The following is a 22,901-nucleotide window of genomic DNA, read 5'->3' as shown; positions in this document are numbered from 1 at the left end:
CACAACCCACTGATGGGCACATGAAAAGCTCTCCCCTACTGACAGCTTCTTTATTTAATAATGCCCAGGAGATACAGATTCATAGAAAGAACACAACAACAGCTAAGAGTTAGATGCTCAAACAAAACAATATTATTACTGGTATTTATATAGCGCCAGCATATTCCCTAGTGCTTTACAATATTATCAAAGGGAGAGATTTAAAAATAAATATTCTTCCTGGGGTCCAAGGCAAGATACTTAACACATTGTTGCAAACCTCTGCTTAGAAAACCCAGGAGGCACATTTTGTAGCCGAGGTAAGTTAGTATCAGAATACAATCTGTATTAGTTTAAGAACATTCTGTATACAGAACAGACATTGTTTTAAAGGAACACACCTCGCCCTTCAGAAAAAGCTGTAAAACACCTTTATTCCAGCGGCGTGCAGGTCTGCCAGCGCTGGCTTTGCCCCTGCTCCGCCTTCTTTGCTGACATCAACAGAATTGACAATCTCAGCCAATTCAATGCTTTGTTATTGGAAATTCTGATTTCCAGTACTGATGATCTCATATATTAGCCACCAACACTCTATCTAGAAATACAACAGGCCTCCCAACCATCTCGATTTTGTCATGACAGTCACAGTTTTTTGGTCGTGTCCCACCTTCCCAACGTAATTCCCTTGTGTCGCACTAGGACCCTGCAGAGAGCACTGACACAGTGTTTCCTGCAGGGTCTGTCCTCAGTGGGCAGCCTGCTTGATTGTCAGGCAGCATTTACATGCATTCACACCAGACAGGCCCGTCAATTCTACGGACTGACCCTACCACTAGCTGCCTTTATAGGCAGAGTTAGTGACACAAATTTCCTCACTAGTCTTCCCCCTTTTTGCCCCTCCAATATGTGTTCCGCTGCACAGGATGCTCGAGTGGGAGTTATGATGCAATGCATTCAATATACTTGGATATTGAAAATGTCATGGTTGTATACTGATTCCACAGAAATCATTGTCGTTGTTGCCTGATAAATATAAATAAAAAATAAACAAAAAGAAATACATAGTATTATACTCTACAGTCCCCTATGAAGAAGTTGTAATGTATAGTTTCCTACTTTATAAATAAAAGAACGAAGAAGTAAACAAGAGCTCACTATTTATTCTTAGCAAACAATGGCTGCAGACATGTTACATCAATTACTTAAGAAGTCGGGGAATTTCCATATTTACTCACCCAGGATAACCCTTTTTATTGGTTAGGGAAAACACAAAAATACTAATATGTTTTTAGTTATCAGCTGAACTAATTTATCTTGAAGCTGCGTTTATGTTTTTCAACTATATAAATTCCAAAGTGAATGTGCACTGAGTTTCTCTGCAAAGATTTGTGAAGAATTGACTGACAGGGAGAGCCGGAGAGACCTCCTACAGACGGTTCTCCTGCTCTCCAAGCATAGCACCCACAGCGCATTGCAGTATAACTTGTCAGTATTCAAATGCTAAAAATTTTTTTTAAAACTTTGTCTGCTTGCAGCTCCTGCATGCGGTATGCCTTTTTATTCTATTAATTCATGCGATAGTATGTGGATTAAATACTGTACATATCTGAGTTTTTCATTTCCTATTTGGAGGAACATTCACTCTTATAATCATTTGGTCCAATATGATTTATGAGTTTCCTTCATTTTGACTGTTTGTAAATATAACCAATTACATCCAAACAGAAGTTACTGAATGAAACCAAATTATATCAGATTTTTTTCAGCTAAACGTTGTGAGCATCTCACCTGTTTCTTACCTGCAGATCTTTAACTGAATGCAGATTTTCTTACTGTTACATAAACTTATTATTGACACACACAGCAGTTCAGTTGAACACTAGAGGGCCATGTAAGACCATGAAAAGAGAAGTCACAGCTGCTATTAATACACCAATTACAAGGTACTAGTGAAAGAGGAACTAAAAGTGGCCACAGGAAGCTCTGAAACGGGGATCTCCACGCCAACACAAAAAGAAAGTAGCATTCAGACAAATTAGGAAGACTTTCTTTCCCTATATTTTTATAGACAAATTACAAATAGCCACCTAAAAAATATATTTTAACCCCTTAAGGACGTATGACGGAAATATTGATTCCCTTTTATTTCTGAATCTGTGTCCTTAAGGTGTTAATATTCATCAATATGTCTGTAACGTCATCAGCTAACTCTGAATCTAAATAACCGTCTCTTTATATTTCAGTTCCTCTGAAAGGTACGGACTGAAGTGCATAGGAGTTAGTAGAGGATGGGCGCATGACTTATGCTGGTGAAATGAATTGGTTTGTTTGAGTACATGCACCCGCTGTAACCCTTGTTGTTTAGCTTTCAGGCTTAAAGATTCACAACTCCCAAGTTAGTCCCGATTTGGGGAACCACATTGTGGTCAAATGTCCCAAAAGGCCAATACAAGTGCAACATTAAGTGCACTGCAGGCTGCATAAGAATACCATCAGCATCTGCAAAGGCTGCTCTGTCACTCTGTGCATGCATGTGTGCCTGGTTGGCTGATTGGCAAGTTATTGTTTCTCCATAACCTTCGTGTTACTAAGACAACAAATGTCACCGCTACACTTGTGCATTTGGTTTCGCCCGTATTGTGAATCATCTGAATTTTTTTCCGTAACACTGAATTGCCGTATGACTGAATCACGAAACAAGCGAAACAGGCAACGGACAAGCTGATTTTCAGAAATATGTTCTTGGCACCCTCAAAAAAAAAAAAAGAAAGAAAAAAAGATTGCTGATGGTTAGGGGACAGTCATTAAATAAATAATAAATAAATAAATAATAAACAAACGAGGGCTCAGTCAGACCAAATGTGATCCGAACCAAATGTTACCGGAATTTAAATTGTATTTGGTCGGAATTCGGTTACAATTTGAATTTTGACTGGAATTACCATCAGTAACTATGATAAATACTGAATATATTTTATCCATGCATTTTGCAGAAGAGTTTCGCACCCATTCTGTTTGTCTGAATTGTACCCCTGAAATGGTTGGACCAAACAGAAAATTGTTTTCAGCAAACCAATTTTTTCTGCCATGCACAGGTCTACTCACTGACACTCACCTTGTCATGACTATGATCACTCCCATTCTGGTTTATAAGAAAGAAAACTTGGTAGATGTTGCTGTACGTTTTCTTGTAATTTTCCTATTTATAGTTAATCCCCCTCTAATAATATTGTAAAGCGCTACGGAATCTGTTGGCGCTATATAAATGGCGATAATAATAATAATAATAATAATAATAATAATAATGAATATGTTGCTTTATTACAAACAGGGTCATTATGTCTTTGTAAAAATGAATACCACTGAGTAATAATATATTCTAATCAGTTTCCAATCCTGTTACAATATATGCGTTTTGTGATTAAGTGCTGAATCCCCTTTGGGAGAAAGGATTTAATTAAAAAAAAAACCCAAAAAACATTTATTGTTAATATTATTGTGTGCAACAAATACGCTCAGTGCAACACTGATTTTAGAGCCCCTGTTATGTTTTTTGTAATGTTGCAGTTTTAGCATATTCTGATTATTCTGATACTTTTTGTAACAATATTACTGTTACACATCATTCTCATCAAATCTTGCCAGATATTTAAATAACACTTACCCCCAGGACCTTAATCTCAATGATATTTATTGCTGCTAATACTACTTTTCCTGGCAAGTTGTTGAATACAGACATAAAGAGCAAGTCCTAACAGAATAATCTCTTGGCTGGCTGTTTAAATCCACATTTCCAGCTAAACAGGGTATAACCCCACTGCAGCTAACAGCCAATAATCGAGGAAAAAAATAAAATACATCAGAACAGAAATGGTTCTGCCTGGCAACAGTGATGGCATCCACAAGAAATCTTCTTATTGGAGGAGAGGTTATGGCTCAGCCTGTACTCTCTGGGTTTCATGTCATTTTGGAGCTGCTGTTAGTCTGAAAAGGAAGACAAGTATTAAAAGTATTCTCTTTTGGTATCTGCCAACCTCAGAGCTGAAACTTGAATCTGAAGGATTAAATATACTGGGGCTGGCTAGTATACACTAACATATAGCTCTGTATGATGACTAAATGAAAATGAAAGCTGTACATTTGTGCTTGTGACACAGTTTCACCTGGAGTGAACACATCCTGGGATATGAGTGCTGACAGTATACACCAATGAATTGCATTAGATAACAGGTAAGCTCAAGCTGTGCTCCTGGGGAATGGCTCCATAGATGTAACAATGTAACTGCTGATTATATGTCCAGTGACCATTAGACAGTGTCAGAGCAATGAGGGGGCTCAGAGTAGTACAAACAGTCCAATATCTGAGCCACAAGGCAGATTCTATAGGTTCTGAGCAATGAGGGGGCTCAGAGAATAGTACAAATAGTGTAATATCTGAGCCACAAGGCATATTCTATAGGTTCTGGGCAATGAGGGGGCTCAGAGAGTAGTACAAATAGTGTAATATCTGAGCCACAAGGCAGATTCTATAGGTTCTTGGCAATGAGGTGGCTCAGAGAATAGTACAAATAGTGCAATATGTCAGCCACAAGGCAGATACTATAGGTTCTGGGCAATGAGGGGGCTCAGAGAATAGTACAAATAGTGCAATATCTGAGCCACAAGGCATATTCTATAGGTTCTGGGCAATGAGGGGGCTCAGAGAGTAGTACAAATAGTGTAATATCTGAGCCACAAGGCAGATTCTATAGGTTCTTGGCAATGAGGTGGCTCAGAGAATAGTACAAATAGTGCAATATCTGAGCCACAAGGCAGATTCTATAGGTTCTGGGCAATGAGGGGGCTCAGAGAATAGTACAAATAGTGCAATATCTGAGCCACACGGCAGATTCTATAGGTTCTGGGCAATGAGGTGGCTCAGAGAATAGTACAAATAGTGCAATATCTGAGCCACAAGGCAGATTCTATAGGTTCTGGGCAATGAGGGGGCTCAGAGAATAGTACAAATAGTGCAATATCTGAGCCACACGGCAGATTCTATAGGTTCTGGGCAATGAGGTGGCTCAGAGAATAGTACAAATAGTGCAATATGTCAGCCACAAGGCAGATTCTATAGGTTCTGGGCAATGAGGGGGCTCAGAGAATAGTACAAATAGTGCAATATCTGAACCACAAGCAGATTATATAGGTTCTGGGAAGATCAGTACAGCCTATGAGCCTTCCGGATACCTTTAGTGTGGGTAGTGGTAATCTAATTCTAGGTTAGTAGAAGCAATAATAATTTAAGTAAAAACAAACAAACAAAAAAAGGTATATTTCCTTGTGTGTTACCTAATTATTATTATTATTAGTATTGATATAGCGCCACCTTATTACTCTTTACAATATTATTATGTTGTTTTTTATTGCAACGCATACATTAAATAAAAGTCTTATAATTATGCCCTTACTCTGATTGTGCAACAGGAGGAAGAACAATGACTGATATATACTAGGACACTACAGAGATCCATGGACTAAGACTGTACAGAGATCTAGGGCTCCCACAGTTTACACTAGGAGGACTGGACATAGATCTCAACATCCATAGCTTTACCAGATCTGAGCAACTCTAATACTCAACATGTGGTGCTTCTCTGCAATCTGGTTGCTTCCCCTGATGGTTGTGCAGGCTCAGGATGGTAAATATAATGTGTATTATAATTAAAATATTGGAAATGCATATATTACTTAATCCCTAGATCAGTCTGAATTTTCACCTGAATTATTGGATTTTTCATTACCTAGATTATGAATGCTTAATTTTATCAGCTGTGTGTTTACAGGGTTCTATATATATATGTGTGTATATATATATATATATATATATATATATATATATATATATATATATATATTTTTTTTTTTTTTACAAAAAGTAAATATTATAATTCCGTGCCAGGTGTTAACCAATATTTGAGTATTCTTTGAATGTATGTATTCAATTCTTTGAATTGAAATGTATTCAATTCTTTGAATGTATGTTAGTATTTGTAAATAGAATGGTATATTTTCAATCAATATTTTGATATTTTTCCCCAAATTGAGCCAAGTTCCAAATGGCAGTAGATACAATATTATTGTAATAAGTGTGCTTTATACAGGTCGATTTGAGTGATAGGTATCACAACAAACACATATCAGTTGCCGAGACATTTAATACATTCACTATCAGCAATGAATGAAAGTTCATTTAATAACAATGCACTCTACATTGTGTTAACAAGCTTAAATACAAAACAATAACAAAAAAATATTCAGATGAAAGAAAAGCTGTCATGAGATATTTTATTTTTACAATTAATTAGTACCTTGCTTGTATTTTCTTGAATGGACTTCACATTCACACAAGGTAGGCTTAATGTATAAATTGAGCTACAAAAAAAAAAAAAAACTAATTTGGCTTAAATCACTATCTATCATTTAATATTTATCTATTAGACATGTGGGTTCATTGCTCATCATTCTTCCTTTAATTAATTGCTCCATTTACCCCTCTTGATGCATTTTGTATACTAATCAATCATTTTAAAAAATGATCAAAAGGGTTTCTGTGCCAAAAAAATAGAATTGTTGTCAAACTAATGTATTAATCTAAAGGAACACTATAGAATCAGGAACATAAACATCTATTCCTGACCCAATAGTGTTAAAAAACCACCATTTAGGTGGCATGCCTCCCATGACTCCTTAAAAGGGGTTGAAGCTTACCTTATTTGACCTTGCCCCAATCCACCTCCTTGCTGACATCATTAGAATTTACGATTTTTAGCCAATCCAATGCTTTCCCATTTGGAAATTGTACATTGGCTGAAACCGGTAAGGAGGTTAGATAGAGGGCGCTGAATTTTTCTCATCGAGATGCATTGATTCAATGCACGTCTATGAGGAAAATTCAGCATCTCTATCCAGAGCGTGGAGACGCTGAACAGCAGTTCTGCACACTATGCAGCACTGCCCCAGGAAGCACCTTTGCTGGCCATCTGAAGAGTGGCCACTGAGGTGTTCGTAGGGGGCAATGTAAACACTACCTTTTCACTGAAAAGGCAGTGTTTGCATGAAAATGCCTGCAAGGAATTATTATACTCACCAGAACAGCTACATTACGCTGTAGTTGTTCTGGTGACTATAGTGTCCCTTTAAGGAAGAGTGCAACAAATGCACATTTGCTATCTATATTTTAATGGCTGCTGATGAGCCATTAAAATGATGACACAATTACCATTCCACCTTTCCAGTGTGTTTTGACAATATACTTAAAGGGACACCCCACTCCCCAAATATTTTTTTTTAAATCACTGTTTAGAAGATATACCCTTAAATAAAAACTTGCATGCATTTAATTATGTATTTTTTATTTTATTTCTAAAATCAGCTTGTCTGCTGCCTTTGCAAGCTCTCCCCTTCTAACCCCGCCCAGACCTTCTGTGGCTGTCCAATCACAGACTTCCCAATCTAGCTCAATGAGAAGTTTTTGTAAGTTATTTGATTGGGCAATTGCTGGATTGAGCTAACAGCTGAATTGAGCTAACAAAACCAGGAAGTATCAGGACCTGTTGTGTGCTTGAAAGCCAAGAGGCGTAACCAGGTTAATTTATTTCAGTGTCAATTTCTATTGAAATCTGCACTTTGTGGAAAATTAAAAAAGAGGACACACATCAAGCATTTTTTTAGCAAGCTAAAGTTGTTTAGGTATCTGGAGTGACTCTTTAACATTATCAGTTTGGCCCAATATCTTGCTTGAAACAGTCCAACTGTGAAATCATATTTACTGTAGATAAAATTTACCAACAAACTAAAAAAGCAAATGTTCCCATATCAAATTCAAAAACAAAAAGGGCTTGAAAAGGTATTAACAAAACTTTTCAACAAATTAACAGATTCCAAAGAACTTGTGAAACTTAAAAAGATATTACAGGTATTAAAACAACTTTAACTTAAAGGGACACTATAGGCACCCAGTACACTTCATCTCATCAAAGTGTTCTGGGTGCAGTGTCCCTGTCCCTTAACTCTAATTGAGCAATGAGACTGCAGCGGCATGATCTGTACTTTAAAACTGCTTCATTAATGGAACACTATAGCAATCGGGAATACAAAGAATTCCCAACACTACAGAGTCCCTCTGTCTGTGGCTGAATGTTTGCCCTGCCCACTCCATGGTGTTGAAAGGGTTAAAAAAACAAAACAAAACAAAACATTTACCACTTTAAAAGCTTACCTGAGTCCATCTCCTACACTTCTGTCATAGGCGATGGGGGAACCTAATGCACATGCAAGGAATTATAGGCCTTCCCCATAGTAAAGCAATGAATCCATGCATTCTTAAGGGGAATTTGAAGATGCTGGACTTCCTCATGTACATGGTTACACTACGCAATTTAAAAATCTCAGCTTCTCTTAAACTGTAAGGTTATACCAAGCAAGACCCACACACCCGGAGGAACACCTGGCATATGCTGCACACCAACTACCTCACCTGTGGATACCGCTGCCGAGAGGCCCGCTCACCCTTCTTCTGAGCCTGGCGCTCACAGGGAGGAATCCCCCCCCACAGCCTGCCATACACCCAGGGAGAAGCTTGGGTCCCGGCAGAACCCTGGGCCCACGGACTTGATGATGGGTCCAATAGCAAAAGGCGCGAGCGCCTATACAGGCCTCAGGCCGAAGAAAAGCGGCCCTCGGACGCAGAGGAGCCATTGCAGGGAATATGATGTTGTAACACCCGCCCACAGCGACCGCCAGAGAAACCGAGGCACCGACCATGCCTATCACCCAATCTGTCTTCGCTCAGAAACACCGGCGACTATCCACCTGTAGCAGCCGATCTGTACTTACATATTCAAAAGGTCATCACACCAGAACCGCTCCTCTGTCCCTCTCAAAAGCGCAGACCCAGACGGCCACCGAGCCTGGGGCAAGGGGCCGCAAGCCTGCACACCATCCCAGGACACGGGAGTCACTCCCACCAACACCCGTTCTGCGGCGAGGTACAGAAGCCCAGCCACAGACACGCACCGCACGCACACCTGCAGGCTGGCACCGAAACCCTGCATGCCAGGAACCAACATGGGTTGAAGGGGACTGGCTTATGGACTCACAACACCTTTTATTTTTACCCTTCACCGCAAGGACTCTCTTCGGTCCACGCACTGGTTAGCCAGAATGCGCACTTATGTAAGGGATACTACACAGAAGCTTGATACCACTCATGTCTCCCTACTTACTGTATGGTACACTATTATCTATGTAGAAAGGTCGCTGTTACTAGATAGACTAAAGTGATCTCATATATTTACAGGTCTTTAACTTAAATGTAACCTCACCGTCTTAATTTTACTCTGTCTCCAGCTGCCTGGCGTGTACGGCCCCTACTTGGTGGCTGCTCGGAGAGCATAATACCAGATAATCGCATACTGTCACTCCTATTAGCCGAACAAGCATGATTAGATAAGCATACGATTATAAGCTACTGCCATGTCATATTTGTAACGCATAAGCTTTGATTCCTCTGACATATAACTGCCTTACCCTATCTGATATTTCGTCTATGGCTCTTCATACTACTATTTTAACTAATATGACCTAATTTACTACTCATTAGCTATGTGCCCCAGTTTTGCATAACCCACTGTTACCCTCTAATAATCTATCAGGATGGGCATTGATGCTAACTGCGAAACGCTTTTGTTAACACTAAAAAAAAAAATGAAGCATCCTCTATCAGGAAATGTAATTATTTAAGCTATCGATGTACTCACCCTCTAATGTAACCCGATATTGCATTTCCCTCTCTTTGTTTCTGTACCCCATCTAATATGCTTCAATAAAAGAAAGATTGACAAAAAAAAAAAAACACTGGTATAATTAATAGTGCTAGGCAGACCCACAGCAAATAGGTCAGCACGAAGAAGGTGGTTGGCTGAAAGAACTTGAGACACACTCAGCCCACGCCAGCTGCTGGTATGATAGAGTCCCCCTCGGTGGCTTTGGCGTCTTCATACCGGGAGACCGCTCCGGTGGTTCTTTGAGGGGTGTGCTGTTGCCCAGATTTTTGGTTTGCGTTGTTGTCCGCCGGGATCCGCATCATGTTGCGTTGGGTATTGGTAGTCTGGTCTGGTGAGGCCCTTGTGTGCGTCGCTTGTAGAACGGTTGCAGGTTTATGTGATAGGGAGTTAGGGCGTATTTTCCTCCTTGAGGACCGCTGAAATCGGCATTGCCGGATGACCGCTTTGGAGGCCCTGGGTAAGCGCCTATAATGGCTGCGTCTCGCTGCTGGACGGATCCATGTTGCCATTATTGATTCTGCTTGTCGGTAAGTAGCTCCCTGTTTGTGTAGCGTGTCCCAGAATCTTTGGCATAGCCAGTCGAGGGTCTCCTGTGGAGGTGTTGACTGCTTGTTTTCTGCTGCCCTCTCCTTGTATCTGCGCGGAGCGGCCATCTTGGCAGTGCAGTGGTGATTTGTTTCCCCTTGCACGCCGTGGGTTGTACTCGTCCGTGTATCGTTCAGGTCGATGCTTCCAATGGGGACTGGGATATCCCCCGCCGGTCAGTGGGGGGTGGGGGGGGGGCAGGCTGCAGTAAAATTGCTTGGGGGTTCCAGCGCCGGGGAGAGCAGTCGCCTCCCCCCGGCTCCAGCCCTTGTAGGCCGCGTGCGGATCTCCGCTTTCCCGGCCCCGACAGGTCCCTGGGTAGTATCCATCGATTCTGCGGTGCACCCCCGACGTGGGTGGTGCACCTTCAGAGGAGTTTGGGCCATAAAGCCTCCTCTGTTCCCCCGTTTTCGGCCCGGCTGTCGGGAGCTCGTGGCAAACACGTCTGCACGGCTCCGTGTCTAGGCTCCGCCCCCGGAATTTATTGTTTTGAAAACAAACACACAATACCATTGGACGCTCAGAAACCATTATCAGTAGAAAAGAAATGCAGGATTGAGGCCGGTTCAATATGCTTACCAGAAGAATTGTTTCTTCAGTTCCAAAATGGTCAATCACAATGTCAGTCATATTTGTAGTTTTATCTCTAACTAGAAGTGAATAAATGGCTGATTTGGCACTTTTCATAGAAAGAGTGAGACAGAGTTTTTGTGTGTGTGTGTGTGTATTGTAAAGCCATTTCATACATTTATTCCTTGTCCACTGTGTTGTTTAGTTTTGTGTCATATTTCTACATCTGTCCCTCTTTCCCTCCACACTACTAATTTCTCTCATTTTTTTTCTTTTCCTCCAGTTGGCCATCTCTTGTCAGACGTTCTGTTTTGCCAGCCTCAAGCCCCACATTTTGGCCTGCTGAAAATGTTTAAAGACGATCAGATGTTTACGTATAATTTTTCTGATCACTCAGCAATCCCTCAAAAAGCAGAGTTCGAGAAGTGGGCTGGCCAGAGCTTTCCAAATCCTACAAATATATCCTATGAACTAAAGCTATGTCAAACATTTCTGGAGGTGTTGACTGAAGTACTGGAGAACATCACACCAGAGGCCAAAGGTCAGACATTCCATACTAACATTCCATAATGCAGTATATGTAATTAACATTTCACACAATAAATATATATTTTTTTAGGAATTCCAATTGCATTATTTTTTTATTCATTTAATATTGTATATTTTAATGTCAAATAATCCAACAAATATATCATTTGTGAAATTTGGTAAAGAACCACTATATGTGCCACCTTCTGCTGCCCTTGGTATTGCTGGCATATCCACCACCATTTATCTTCTTAATACGGCCTCACCTGTTGTCCATGACTGAAGGGGAATGGCATTCACCCCCATTTATCATGGCATAGCCCCCACACTCTGCCCAAGTGTGTGCCCCAATAATTATCATTTAGCCCACCTGTGGCATATCCCCCTATACCTTTACAAGGCCCCAAAACTGCTAATGGGTTGGGGGCTTTATCTGTTCTGTCTCTAATTAATTTCATTTTACAACTATTGGAGTGTGAGCGTGAATAAAACGTTACCAGAGACAGGCCGCCACATTTTACCAAAATAATAATACATACCTCCAAACTTTGGTTCGGCTAAAATCAGGATGGGGAGGTTTTCTTAGGGATCGTCACCAATGACACAAGTTGAATCACTAGTGATGCACCAAACTGGGCTTACCAGGAATGTAGGTGGGTCCACCCACTAGAGGGAAGCACACCACGCTTATGCACAGCATCCTGTCTTGATAACGTTATGGGTGTAAGGATTTTTTTAACACACACATAACCCTTGCACTGTCTTAGTTTTTTTTTTTTTAAGTTAATTTATTATGCAAATTTTACTTAAAATCGATTTTTTGGTGTTCATGAATCAGATTGAAATTTGGTGTTTTGATAAATTTGCAAATCCTACATTATCTGTTGAATTAATATTGATATTAGACACTGAATTCTTAACTTTTTATTTAGTGCCAGATCAAAATATATACAGCATATGTACAAAAGTATCATATTGTCTGGAGACAGATAGATAAAAATGTTAAAGGGGAGGAAAACCAGGGACTGCAGGTAAGCAATAGAGAATACAGATAACAATAAAGGCATCTGGAATCAGGTCCACCACATAGGTATGTAGGTTGACTTTATGGCCACAATTTCTCCAACAAAGTTTGTTATCGGTTTTACCCATTGTGTACCATTTAAACTACATTTTAGCCTCTTGTTCCTTCTAGGTGACACAAATTGAAACCCTTGATGTAGGTTCCCTTAACTCCTCCCAGGTTCCTCCTTCTCAAATCCCCCCTCGGTCCAACTCCCACTGATGCACATATGTTAAATTACCCAAGGCCTTACATTTTAATCAGTTGAGATGGTATATGTCAGAAACGATTGACCCTTTCTGAACCTCCTTCATATAGTTCCTCGAAAAAAGAAAGTTTTCTTTGTTTACGGTTGGGCAGATTTTAGATGGTACTGAACAACTAAATCATATTCTCCTGAAACAACCACATTTCTGCCTGATTTGCAGTAAGTAAATATGACAGTTGCAAATCTAGTTACATCTAGTTACATTCTGTTTAGTGAATAGCTATGATATGCTATTGGTAGTGATAAAAGTATCAAAGTATTTAACCATAAAATATAAAATATAAAAGTATTACCATAAAATATATATTTAGCTTTTACCAATCGGGTACAGTTTCACTAACTCTCCCTTGCATCAACTGTTCCTCTTTTCACTTCACAGCTGATACACAAGTGACCGTATTAACTGCACATCCGGTCACCGTGGGTTCGCCGAACACGTTAATTTGCTTCGTTGGTAATATGTATCCGCCTGTGTTAACCATCACGTGGTATAAGAATGACCAGGAGGTGACAGAAGGGATAACCTACTCTGGGTACTCTGCAGTGCTAGATCCTCACTCCCAGACCTTCAGCCGAAACTACCAGACCTTCTCATACCTAAACTTCACTCCTCACAGTGACGATACATACACCTGCATTGCGCATGGTGGAGGACAAAACGCAACTTCAACTGTTGGATACTGGGGTAAGGACACCACTGGTATATGAAGGGGAAAACTCACAATCCTAGCTCTGTTCAGTTTGAGTTAGATGTACTGAAAAGTCATTAACCAAAAGATGAATATTTTATAAATACTGACTACTTTGTGCCATCAAGCCATTATTTATTCAGATTAGGGTTGCCCACAGATTGCAGATTGAGGTGTTATTTTTCTGTGGGTTTGTGACATTAAAGTTCACTTATTTGGGAGCAAAACATCATTTCATTCATGCAGACTTCTAGATTTTTTCTAGATTACAGAAGAAGAACTATTATTATTAAATATATGACATTAAATAAACATGCAATATATCACCTATTAACAAACCCACATATGATATAGCTATTTCACTCTGTCAGACTGAACACAGTGATTTCCTGAAGGTAACAAACAGGCCAGGAGAAGGGACAGGACTGGGGATAGAGAATGGATGACACACACACACCGCTTACCAGACTGTACAAACAAACACTGCTACATATACTGCAACCGAGACTGTTACACACACACAATACTATACATGCTACTACCAAGACTGTTACACACAAACACACACTTACACACTCTCTGCACAAACACACACATACACTCTGCACCAACACACACTTACACACTCTCTACACAGACACTTACGCACACACACACACACATACATACACACACACATACACACACACTCTACACAAACACTATTACAAAGACAGACACTTACACACACACACACTCTACACAAACACACTATTACACAGACATACATACCTGTACACATAGACATTCTCTCAGCCATTTTCACATAAGCTGCTACACATATACACTCACTACAGACACACACACACTCACTCTATGTGTGTATATACAGCAATCTTTTTTTTATCATATTTAAACGGTCACTTTTTAAAACGTAAGTTGTTCAGGCACTCATGATGTATATCCAGCCCTGGGTAACATGAGTTGTTTCTTCTTTGCATTGTGACATTCTCTGTTTCGGCTATTTAAAGTGACACTGCCTGAACTCCTTTGGGAAATGCAGGGATCACAGCTTCTGTGTGTAATAGTATAACAGGCTGTATGTGGAGCTCGCACACAGTTCACAATGTTTATTGTAATTTCTAGTTGCGGACAGCACCGTCCCATCTGATATACTGGAGAACGTTCTGTGTGGTTTGGGTATTGGCCTGGGAGTCCTGTTCCTCATTGTGGGGATTGTGTTCTTCTACCTGGCTTCTAGAGAAACAAACACTGGTAAGTAGGAATGCTACACTGACTCCTTATTACAATATGTATCCTTTTTTAAAATAACAGTTTAACAACTACATTGTCTCCTCCCAATATCTAATATAATAATACCTGTATCTGTATTGTATAGCTGTGAACCCTGTATTTATCCACTAAAATTAGACAGGTTCACTATTTTACAATAACACAGTCTAGCTGCCACAACAATATACCTGTATGTTTTATTGCATGTGTACAGTCACTAGTTGAATATGTAGCTGTAGTTCTTCTTGTACCTTATTTGACACTCTTTCCTGAAAAGATCACAAACATAATTTAAACCATATTATTGTGACAGGAAGCTGTAAGGTGGAGGTTTGAGACTATTTAACAAAATATTGTATGCCAATGATGTTTATTGATATAGCATTCTGGGTAAAATGTTGTTTAAAGGGACACTCTAACCAAAATACCCATTACAAACCATTTAAAGTCAAACCTCTTCCTAGGGCCCCCTACTCAGTCACATTGAGAATCCAAAATTACTGCTATATTTATTTTCCACTTGACAAGTTTTATTGATTTCAAACAAATATAAATGTACAATATGACAAGCCAGCGTAAAGTCATACAGGTGATTGAGCGATAGTTTTTGTTTGTATCATATAATGTTGCCGATCAATGTAATAAATACAGAGAATACTCAAATCCCTTCTGTATTTTCAATATTAATTCTGTCCAACCTGGATTCTATTGGTGGCTGCAAGTGCTTGGTTTAACCCTCCCCAGCACTAATTATGTGGAGAAAAAGACAGGAATTTATTAAAAAAAAACGGAGTTTGACGGCAAATGGAAATGGAACTGGACATTTCGGAGCAAAATACCCAAAATGGAAAAATAGCCAACCTGGCAATTTTGTTAGATTTTGCCTGAAATTTGCAATTCATGGTTTGTGAAATAAACTTGAGAGTGACCATAACCACTTCCATGTTACTCATTGTAACACATAGCAGCTTCATGGTGTTATAAAGACTAAAACAATTCCTGTACGTTTCCCTACATTTTGCATACTCAGATTACAAAGGAAAAATATGTTAAAAAAAAAATTGTAATACAATCAAGGTTATTCACTATAGTGAGAATTGCCTGGGTTTCAAAGTGAATTCAAAGTGAAATAAAACATTTAGGTCCACATTGTCACATTAGAAAAATCCTCCAAATTAGTTCTGTTTTCAGTTTGGCTACTTTGGCCTTACATTTGAACCATTTGAATTCTAGTTTGAATACCTGCAATTCTCCTTCTGGTGAATATACTTAAATATCAATGGTTGTATGTGCTGCTAACTGCGTCCTTATGTAAATGTGTAAAAAGTGCACGTCCTTTACACTGTAACTCAGCTGATCTGCAATACCTTTATCAACTATGTTCTTCCTTCTCTATGCCTTGACACACTGTACCAAGATCGTTCTAAGACGTTAAGAATTATGTCCTGAAACATGCACATATGGCACTATTATTATACAAGAGGTATAAAGCAAACTGTAGATCAAAATCTGTAAATCCATGTGATGGTCTTCTGGTATAAATATAGAGGAACAACAGGCAATTAAAATGAGGAAGTAACCTATACAGAGATGTCAACACCAAACCGCATGCTTCCAGACATCTGATTTTGTGTCGAAAGATCATCAGCGTGCCATATACAAGTTCTGGTTTATTCACTAAATAGTAGCAGTAAGTAAGCATAATTTTGCAGCATTTAGGCTCAAATACCCTGGTTAGGATCTGTTCCTAGCTCTGCAGTTTTACATTTTCTTTAAAGGTGGTTATTTAATCTAAATGCATTAACTTGGGTGTCAACCCATATATAACGCAGCAATTAGTGAATAAACACTGAGAGTTGGTAAGTGGTGTCCCTCAGGGTTCTATTTTGGGACCGCTTCTATTTTACTAATTAATAAATGATCTTGAAATAGGCATTGAAAGTCATGTATCAGTGTTTGCAGATAACACAATACTATGTAAAGTGATAAGATGTGAGCAGGATATTGCTTTGCTGCAGAGGGGTTTAGATAGACTGGGGGACTGGGCACTAAAATGGCAGATGAAATTTAATGTAAATGCAAAGTTATGCACTTTGGCGTAAAGAATGGACAAGCAACTCATACCCTTAATTGGAGTGAATTAGGGATAAGAAGACACGAGAAGGATTTGGGAATTGTTATAGACAACAAACTAGGCAACAATGTGCAATGTCAGTCAGCAGTGGCTAAGGCCAGAAAGGTTTTGTCATGTATGAAAAAGGGCTGAGAATATAATTTTGCTTCATTAAAAATAGCTGGTAAGACATATTGAATATGCTGTGCAAATTTTGGGCACCTATTCTAAAGAACACAAGTCTAGATAATCACTGAGTTAAGAGGTTTTTGTTTACATATGATATAGATAGAAAGGTGCTGCACCTCTGTAACACCCACCTCTAGCCCACCCATACTCCATTCCTCTCTTCTTTTATTTGCTCTGCTTGGGGACAATTCCACAAACCGGGCAATTCCCTTTTGTGACACCAACACGGTGGATTAATTGCCAGCATGGCACTGCCTGACCAGACAGATATCATTCACTCATTTCCTATACTCCCTAATAGCATTGGCTAGTTGGATACCATAAGAAATGCAGAGCATGCAAAGTGATTGCTTTGCTTGGAGAGGAAAAGGACCGCTTGTGGGAGGTCTCTTCCTGTAAGACGGTCTCTTCTACTCTCCCAATCGCTCAGTTCAGAGTCTACAACAGGGGTGCCCAGAAAGTAGATCCGCAGATATTTTGAATCTACAACTCCCATGATGCTTTGCATGCATTTAGAATGCTTTTAGAATGACAAAGCCTCATGGAGGTTGTAGTTTTAAAACATCTGGGGATCTACTTTCTGGGCACCCCTGTTGTAGACTCAGGGCCGGTGCAAGGATTTTTGCCGCCCTAGGCAAAAGAAAGATTGCCCCCCCCCCTCTCTGCCACGCCCCCCGCCCCCTGTGACGTCGCAATGCCCCATCCATATGATCTGCCATATGAACTAACGCCAGTGCTGCACACAGTGTGTGTTTACATTAAAAAGCCTGCAGGGACAAACTATAGACACCAGAACCACTTTATTAAGCTGAAATGGTTCTGGGGACTACAGTGTCCCTTTAATGTGAGGTAAATTAGAGATTAGTATCACTAATAATATATTAGATTGCCTACTTACAATCAGATGAGGATGGTGATGGGCTCAGGCTGCAGTTTGGTTCCACTGGTCTGGTGTAGAACAGGATCTCTGGAGGCTGTTTGTAACTGTGGTCACAAAATTCAATGTTCTGGGAGAACGGGAAGAAGCTCCATTTTTTGGGGCCCCTTACATAGCTCAAGGTCTGGGCCCCAGGGCCTGACGGTGTGTATGCCCATAAGGCCCACTCATAAGTCCACTTCATGTTCCACCCATGAGTTCGCTCACAGGGAGTGGAGTGTGTAGGGGATGTGTTATGTGTTACTGTAGAGAATCTAATGTGTGTGCTTATGGAATGTAGTGTATAGGGATACCAGTTTGTGTAGGTGATGCAGTGTGTTTGTGTGTAGTGGAAGCAGTGTGTTTTTGTGTAAGGGATAGAAAGCAGTGTGTGTTTGTGTATAAGGGATGTATTGTGTGTGTGTTAGGGATGCATTGTGTGAATCTGTGTTTGTATGCATAAGGGATGCAAGGTGTGTTTCTGTGTATGTAAGGGATGCAGTGTGTGTGTCTTTAAAGGGTTCATTGAGTGTGTGTAAGAGATGCATTGTGTTTCTGTATCTGTGTAAGAGAAGCAGTGTGTGTTTGCATGTGTGTGTAAGGGATGCATTGTGTGTTTCTGTGTATATGTGCAAAGGATGCATTGTCTTTATGTGTAAGGGTTGCATTGTGTGTGTGTAATGGATGCATTGTGTGTTTCTCTGTGTGTAAGGGAAGCATGTTGTGTTTCTGTGTGTAAAGGGATGCATTGTGTGTGTGTGTGTGTGTGTGTGTGCGTAGGGGGGTAAAGAGCTCCCTGTCCTGCCCCCTGTCCTATAGAGCTCTCCCTTCCATCCCTTAGAGATCTCCCCTGCCCCTTAGTGGTCTCTCCTCTCCCCCCCACCTCCCTTAGTGGTCTCCTTTTCTCCCCGACTTTCCATTAGTGATCTCTCGTCTCCCCTTTAGTGGTCTCTGCTCTCCTCTGCCTCCCCTTTCCATTAGTGGTCTCTCCTCCCCCCCTCCCCTCCCTGCAATCTCCCCCCCCCCTAATCTTCTCCTCACCTCCCCTGTAGCGTGGCCGAGCTCCTCTCCGGTCCGCGGTACAGAAGTTTCTGTTTCCTGTACCCGGCCGGACTGACAGGAAATGCACACTGAGTGTGCACTTCCTGTCAGTCTGGCCGGGACCGCAGACCGGAGAGGAGCTCGGCCACGCTACAGGGAAGGGGAGGTGAGGCAGTGCGGCAGCCGCCTGAGCGCTCTTTATAGAGCACTCAGGCGGCTGTAGAATTTAAAGGGCCGGCGATGGGGGCGCAGGGCGCCCCCTCCTATATGGTGCCCTAGGCGGCTGCCTAGTTCGCCTTATAGGAAGCGCCGGCCCTGTGTAGACTCTGAACTGAGCGATTGGGAGAGTAGAAGAGACCGTCCTACAGGAAGAGACCTCCCACAAGCGGTCCTTTTCCTCTCCAAGCAAAGCAATCACTTTGCATGCTCTGCATTTCTTATGGTATCCAACTAGCCAATGCTATTAGGGAGTATAGGAAATGAGTTAATGATATCTGTCTGGTCAGGCAGTGCCATGCTGGCAATGAATCCACCGTGTTGGTGTCACAAAGGGGAATTGCCCGGTTTGTGGAATTGTCCCCAAGCAGAGCAAATAAAAGAAGAGAGGAATGGAGTATGAGTGGGCTAGAGGTGGGTGTTAAAGATGTGCAGCACCTTTCTATCTATATCATATGTAAACAAAGACCTATTAACTCAGTGATTATCTAGATCACTATAGAATTTTGTAATAAGGACATAGTAGCACTGGATCGGAGGTGAGGGAATATCTCACAATATTGCTTTGATTACATCATGTATCTCTGATATTTGATGTATTCAGAGCATTGGGGGTGATTTATGTTAAAAGGAACATGTCATGACAGGATCACTTTAAGTTTGCACGCCAGCCAGGTCGTTAGAGTCTCAGCACATGGAGAGTAAAGAAGCATTTTACTAATGGTGCATAAATTCTATCACAAATCAGAATTTAGGTGTCACATCTCCTAGCGTTCTATCAAATTTCATAACTAGCGTTACATCCCAAACTATTTTGTGTCTGCTGGGCGATTTTAGCATTTTTCTGACTTGTAAGAAACTCTTAACTCAATGATTATCTAGGTGAAGATATGTTATTGTAAAATGAGTTTGAAAGTTTTTACTTCTGCAGAAAAATCATGTCATATGGTATTCAGATAAATGTTTACACAGAATTGTGTATATTTCTCTCACGTTAGTACATAGGTTCTGATAAATGTCAGAAACAAGGATATTATTTTTAAGATTCATTTTAATTCAGACTTTCTATCTCTTTGTTATACTGACATGTGTGAGAGTTGGAGATGAATTCATTCACACACATAGACTGTCTTTTAATTCCTGCACCTTCTCTTTGTAGTAGCTGAATATCTGTGACAACCAATGCATTCATGGTTCTTCTACCCCATAGCAGATTGCAAAACATTTTAAATATGTTGATAACATTGTACATAAACTAATCTTGTCTCTTTTTACCACTACGCAGATTGAGCCAATGGGACTTGACAGAACCTCCTATTTCTAGATGAGTCAGTGTCCTGATGACTGTTATCCCTGAAGGTGTATGCTCAATGATTCTGACCTCAATGGACAAGCCATTATCCACTGTTAGCCAACATCAGAAATGTTGTACTTGATTTCTTGACGAACACGTTCCCGTCCACCAAGCTGCACTGAGTTATACTTTGGACTTTCACACAAACTGTTAATGAATTAAATGAAGGGTAAATTAATTCAGGGATAAATTAAAGGTATTTTAATTCAAAGCATTATGAAATGATGAATAGACCCACACAGTGTGTCTGATATGAGCTTAGCTTTTTAGCAGTGAGTTCATTTTCCCATTTCCACATTCTTCGTGTCTTGCTTTACCGCTGAGTATTTGGGAGAGTGCATGTGAAGATGTTAGTGACACTCACAGATTGTATTGCAGCAGAGATAATATTAGAAATGTATAACATGTGAGATTAAACTGTGACCAGGAGAAGGATACATTATACAGCAAGATCTAGTAAAACGCAGTGGATCTATGGAGGGTGCCATACATCAGGGCACTGGTTTTCATGCTGGTGTGCTCCATACCACCTAAATTATGTGCCATGAAAACATCTGCTTCAGGAATATAAAAAGCTGAAAACAATCCTTTAATATGTATTTTTTAATATGTCATTAAAATTATTCTCATCTGGCAATTAAAGTTAGTACATCAATTTAGCTTAAAGCATGTGCTATACATGTTGGGAATATCTCTCCAGCAAGGATACCAATAAGTGTGACATTTATGAGGGACCCAAAGTAAAAACAAATAAAGTATGCAGGCCATGCAAATATGTTCTCTCACCGATGCATGTCTTGGTCCAAAACAGGCTGAGAATTACTACACTAGTAGTTTCTCTTTACTGTGCACAAACCATTGATAAGGCTGCTCTTGATTGACAGATAAATAACTGAGAGGTATCTATCTATTCATTCCTCTGTGTTTAGAATGTTTATGAATTGTATGTGGATTTCTGACTCGTATGCAAAGTGAAATGTGGGTCTTTACTGAGTGCTTGTGCATTTAGGTGATACTGTCGTGTGTGGATAGATGGTACTACTACTGAGGTATGGCTTATATGCAATTTCCAATTCTTTCATTTCTAATAAAATGGCCTTTGACAATATTGTCTGTCTTGTTTTTGATTGTTTTTTTTCCTGTTGGCAAGGAGCAAATGCTGTACAATATATACACAGGTTAATGGTGAATCGATGGCTTTTAAAGAAACACTTCAAGAATCATATCCAAGTGTTTGAAGTGGTTATGGTGCCAGGAGTGACCTGGCGCTGTCTCAGAGGAAGAATTCAAACAATTTAAGAATGTTTTGACAACTTAACTTAAGGTCCTGTTGGGTCCAGCACCACCCCCATGCAAGAAGCTTACAGTTAGCTACATTAGGCCAACTCAAAGCTCCATCAGCTTTATTCTCTCAGCCAATGAACCCCGTGCGGCCGTAGATAGCTCAGGGACAGGAGCTTCTGGCAGCAGGAATTGTGGCTGGGGGTTCCCAACTGGATCCAGGTAGTTGTTAAATTGATCTCAAAAGGTTTTGATGCTTACTCTGAGAGAGTGCAAAACCCTTTTGGTGCCTTAACCACTATAGCAAAGTTCAAAGTCAGTCAATTCCCTAGGCAATGAGTCTGAGAAAGCCATCTTTGACAAAGAGTCAGATGAGTATGTAGCAGACATGTTAATGACGTGGATGTCACTGTGGGTTTTAAAAGTCATACTTCCATTCTGGGATAAAATATGATGATTTTAAGGTCAATCAATGTCTTGGAGATGTCAGCAAACCAAGCCATTTGATCCTGCTGCGAAAGAAGGATTATGGAGTAGCGGCATAGGGAGGGGTGAATATGTAGAAAGCTAATTTCCACTTTATACCAGATATATCATATAGAGAAAACAAAGTGATGGTTGACCACCAAGACTGTTCCCACCAGCCGGTCCACCCATGGTAATAACCTCAACAAACCAGTAATACTTCCATCCTCCAGATCCACATAAAATTTAAAACAATTAGGGAGTCTCCAACACATTAAGTGAGATGAATGAGAAGTCTAGTAGTTTTTTTCTAAATCAGTTAAAGAAATACCACTTCCATTTTTTGGGCAGGAGAGTATTGAGTACTTCCGGAAATTCTGTTTATGTGTCTTCAATTCACTTTTGATAAATATGTTCAATTTCAGCAGAAATGAAAGAACTAGAATAACATGGACAATTCCCCAGCTTTCACTCCTGTAGTGATGCTCATAAACCATACAAACCTCCAACTGAAGACATTCAAAGATTTTGTAGAGCTGCGCCTT

General features: G+C 40.2%; 1 protein-coding gene across 1 annotated transcript; it reads left to right on the top strand.

Moving 5' to 3' along the window:
- The first annotated feature begins 3,915 nt into the window (after positions 1-3,915).
- LOC134572532 (class II histocompatibility antigen, M alpha chain) lies at positions 3,916-21,716 on the top strand. The gene is made up of 6 exons (XM_063431548.1): positions 3,916-4,209; positions 5,446-5,660; positions 11,245-11,502; positions 13,200-13,505; positions 14,635-14,763; positions 20,542-21,716. The coding sequence occupies exons 2-6, from the start codon at positions 5,603-5,605 to the stop codon at positions 20,544-20,546; spliced, it is 756 nt and encodes a 251-aa protein (XP_063287618.1). The 5' UTR covers positions 3,916-4,209; positions 5,446-5,602; the 3' UTR covers positions 20,547-21,716.
- The last annotated feature ends 1,185 nt before the right edge of the window (positions 21,717-22,901 follow it).

Source organism: Pelobates fuscus, chromosome 9 (genome assembly GCF_036172605.1).
Source record: "Pelobates fuscus isolate aPelFus1 chromosome 9, aPelFus1.pri, whole genome shotgun sequence".
NCBI lineage: Eukaryota > Metazoa > Chordata > Amphibia > Anura > Pelobatidae > Pelobates > Pelobates fuscus.
The sequence above is the reverse complement of the archived record's forward strand: the minus strand, read 5'-3'. Positions and strand labels throughout refer to the sequence as shown.

Excerpts from the sequence above, each read along its gene's own strand:
- LOC134572532 (XM_063431548.1), top strand. The coding sequence starts at position 5,603 with ATGTGGTGCTTCTCTGCAATCTGGTTGCTTCCCCTGATGGTTGTGCAG. Across the intron at positions 5,661-11,244 it reads GGTTGTGCAGGCTCAGGATG|TTGGCCATCTCTTGTCAGAC; the intron begins GTAAATATAATG and ends CTTTTCCTCCAG. Across the intron at positions 13,506-14,634 it reads TTCAACTGTTGGATACTGGG|TTGCGGACAGCACCGTCCCA; the intron begins GTAAGGACACCA and ends TGTAATTTCTAG.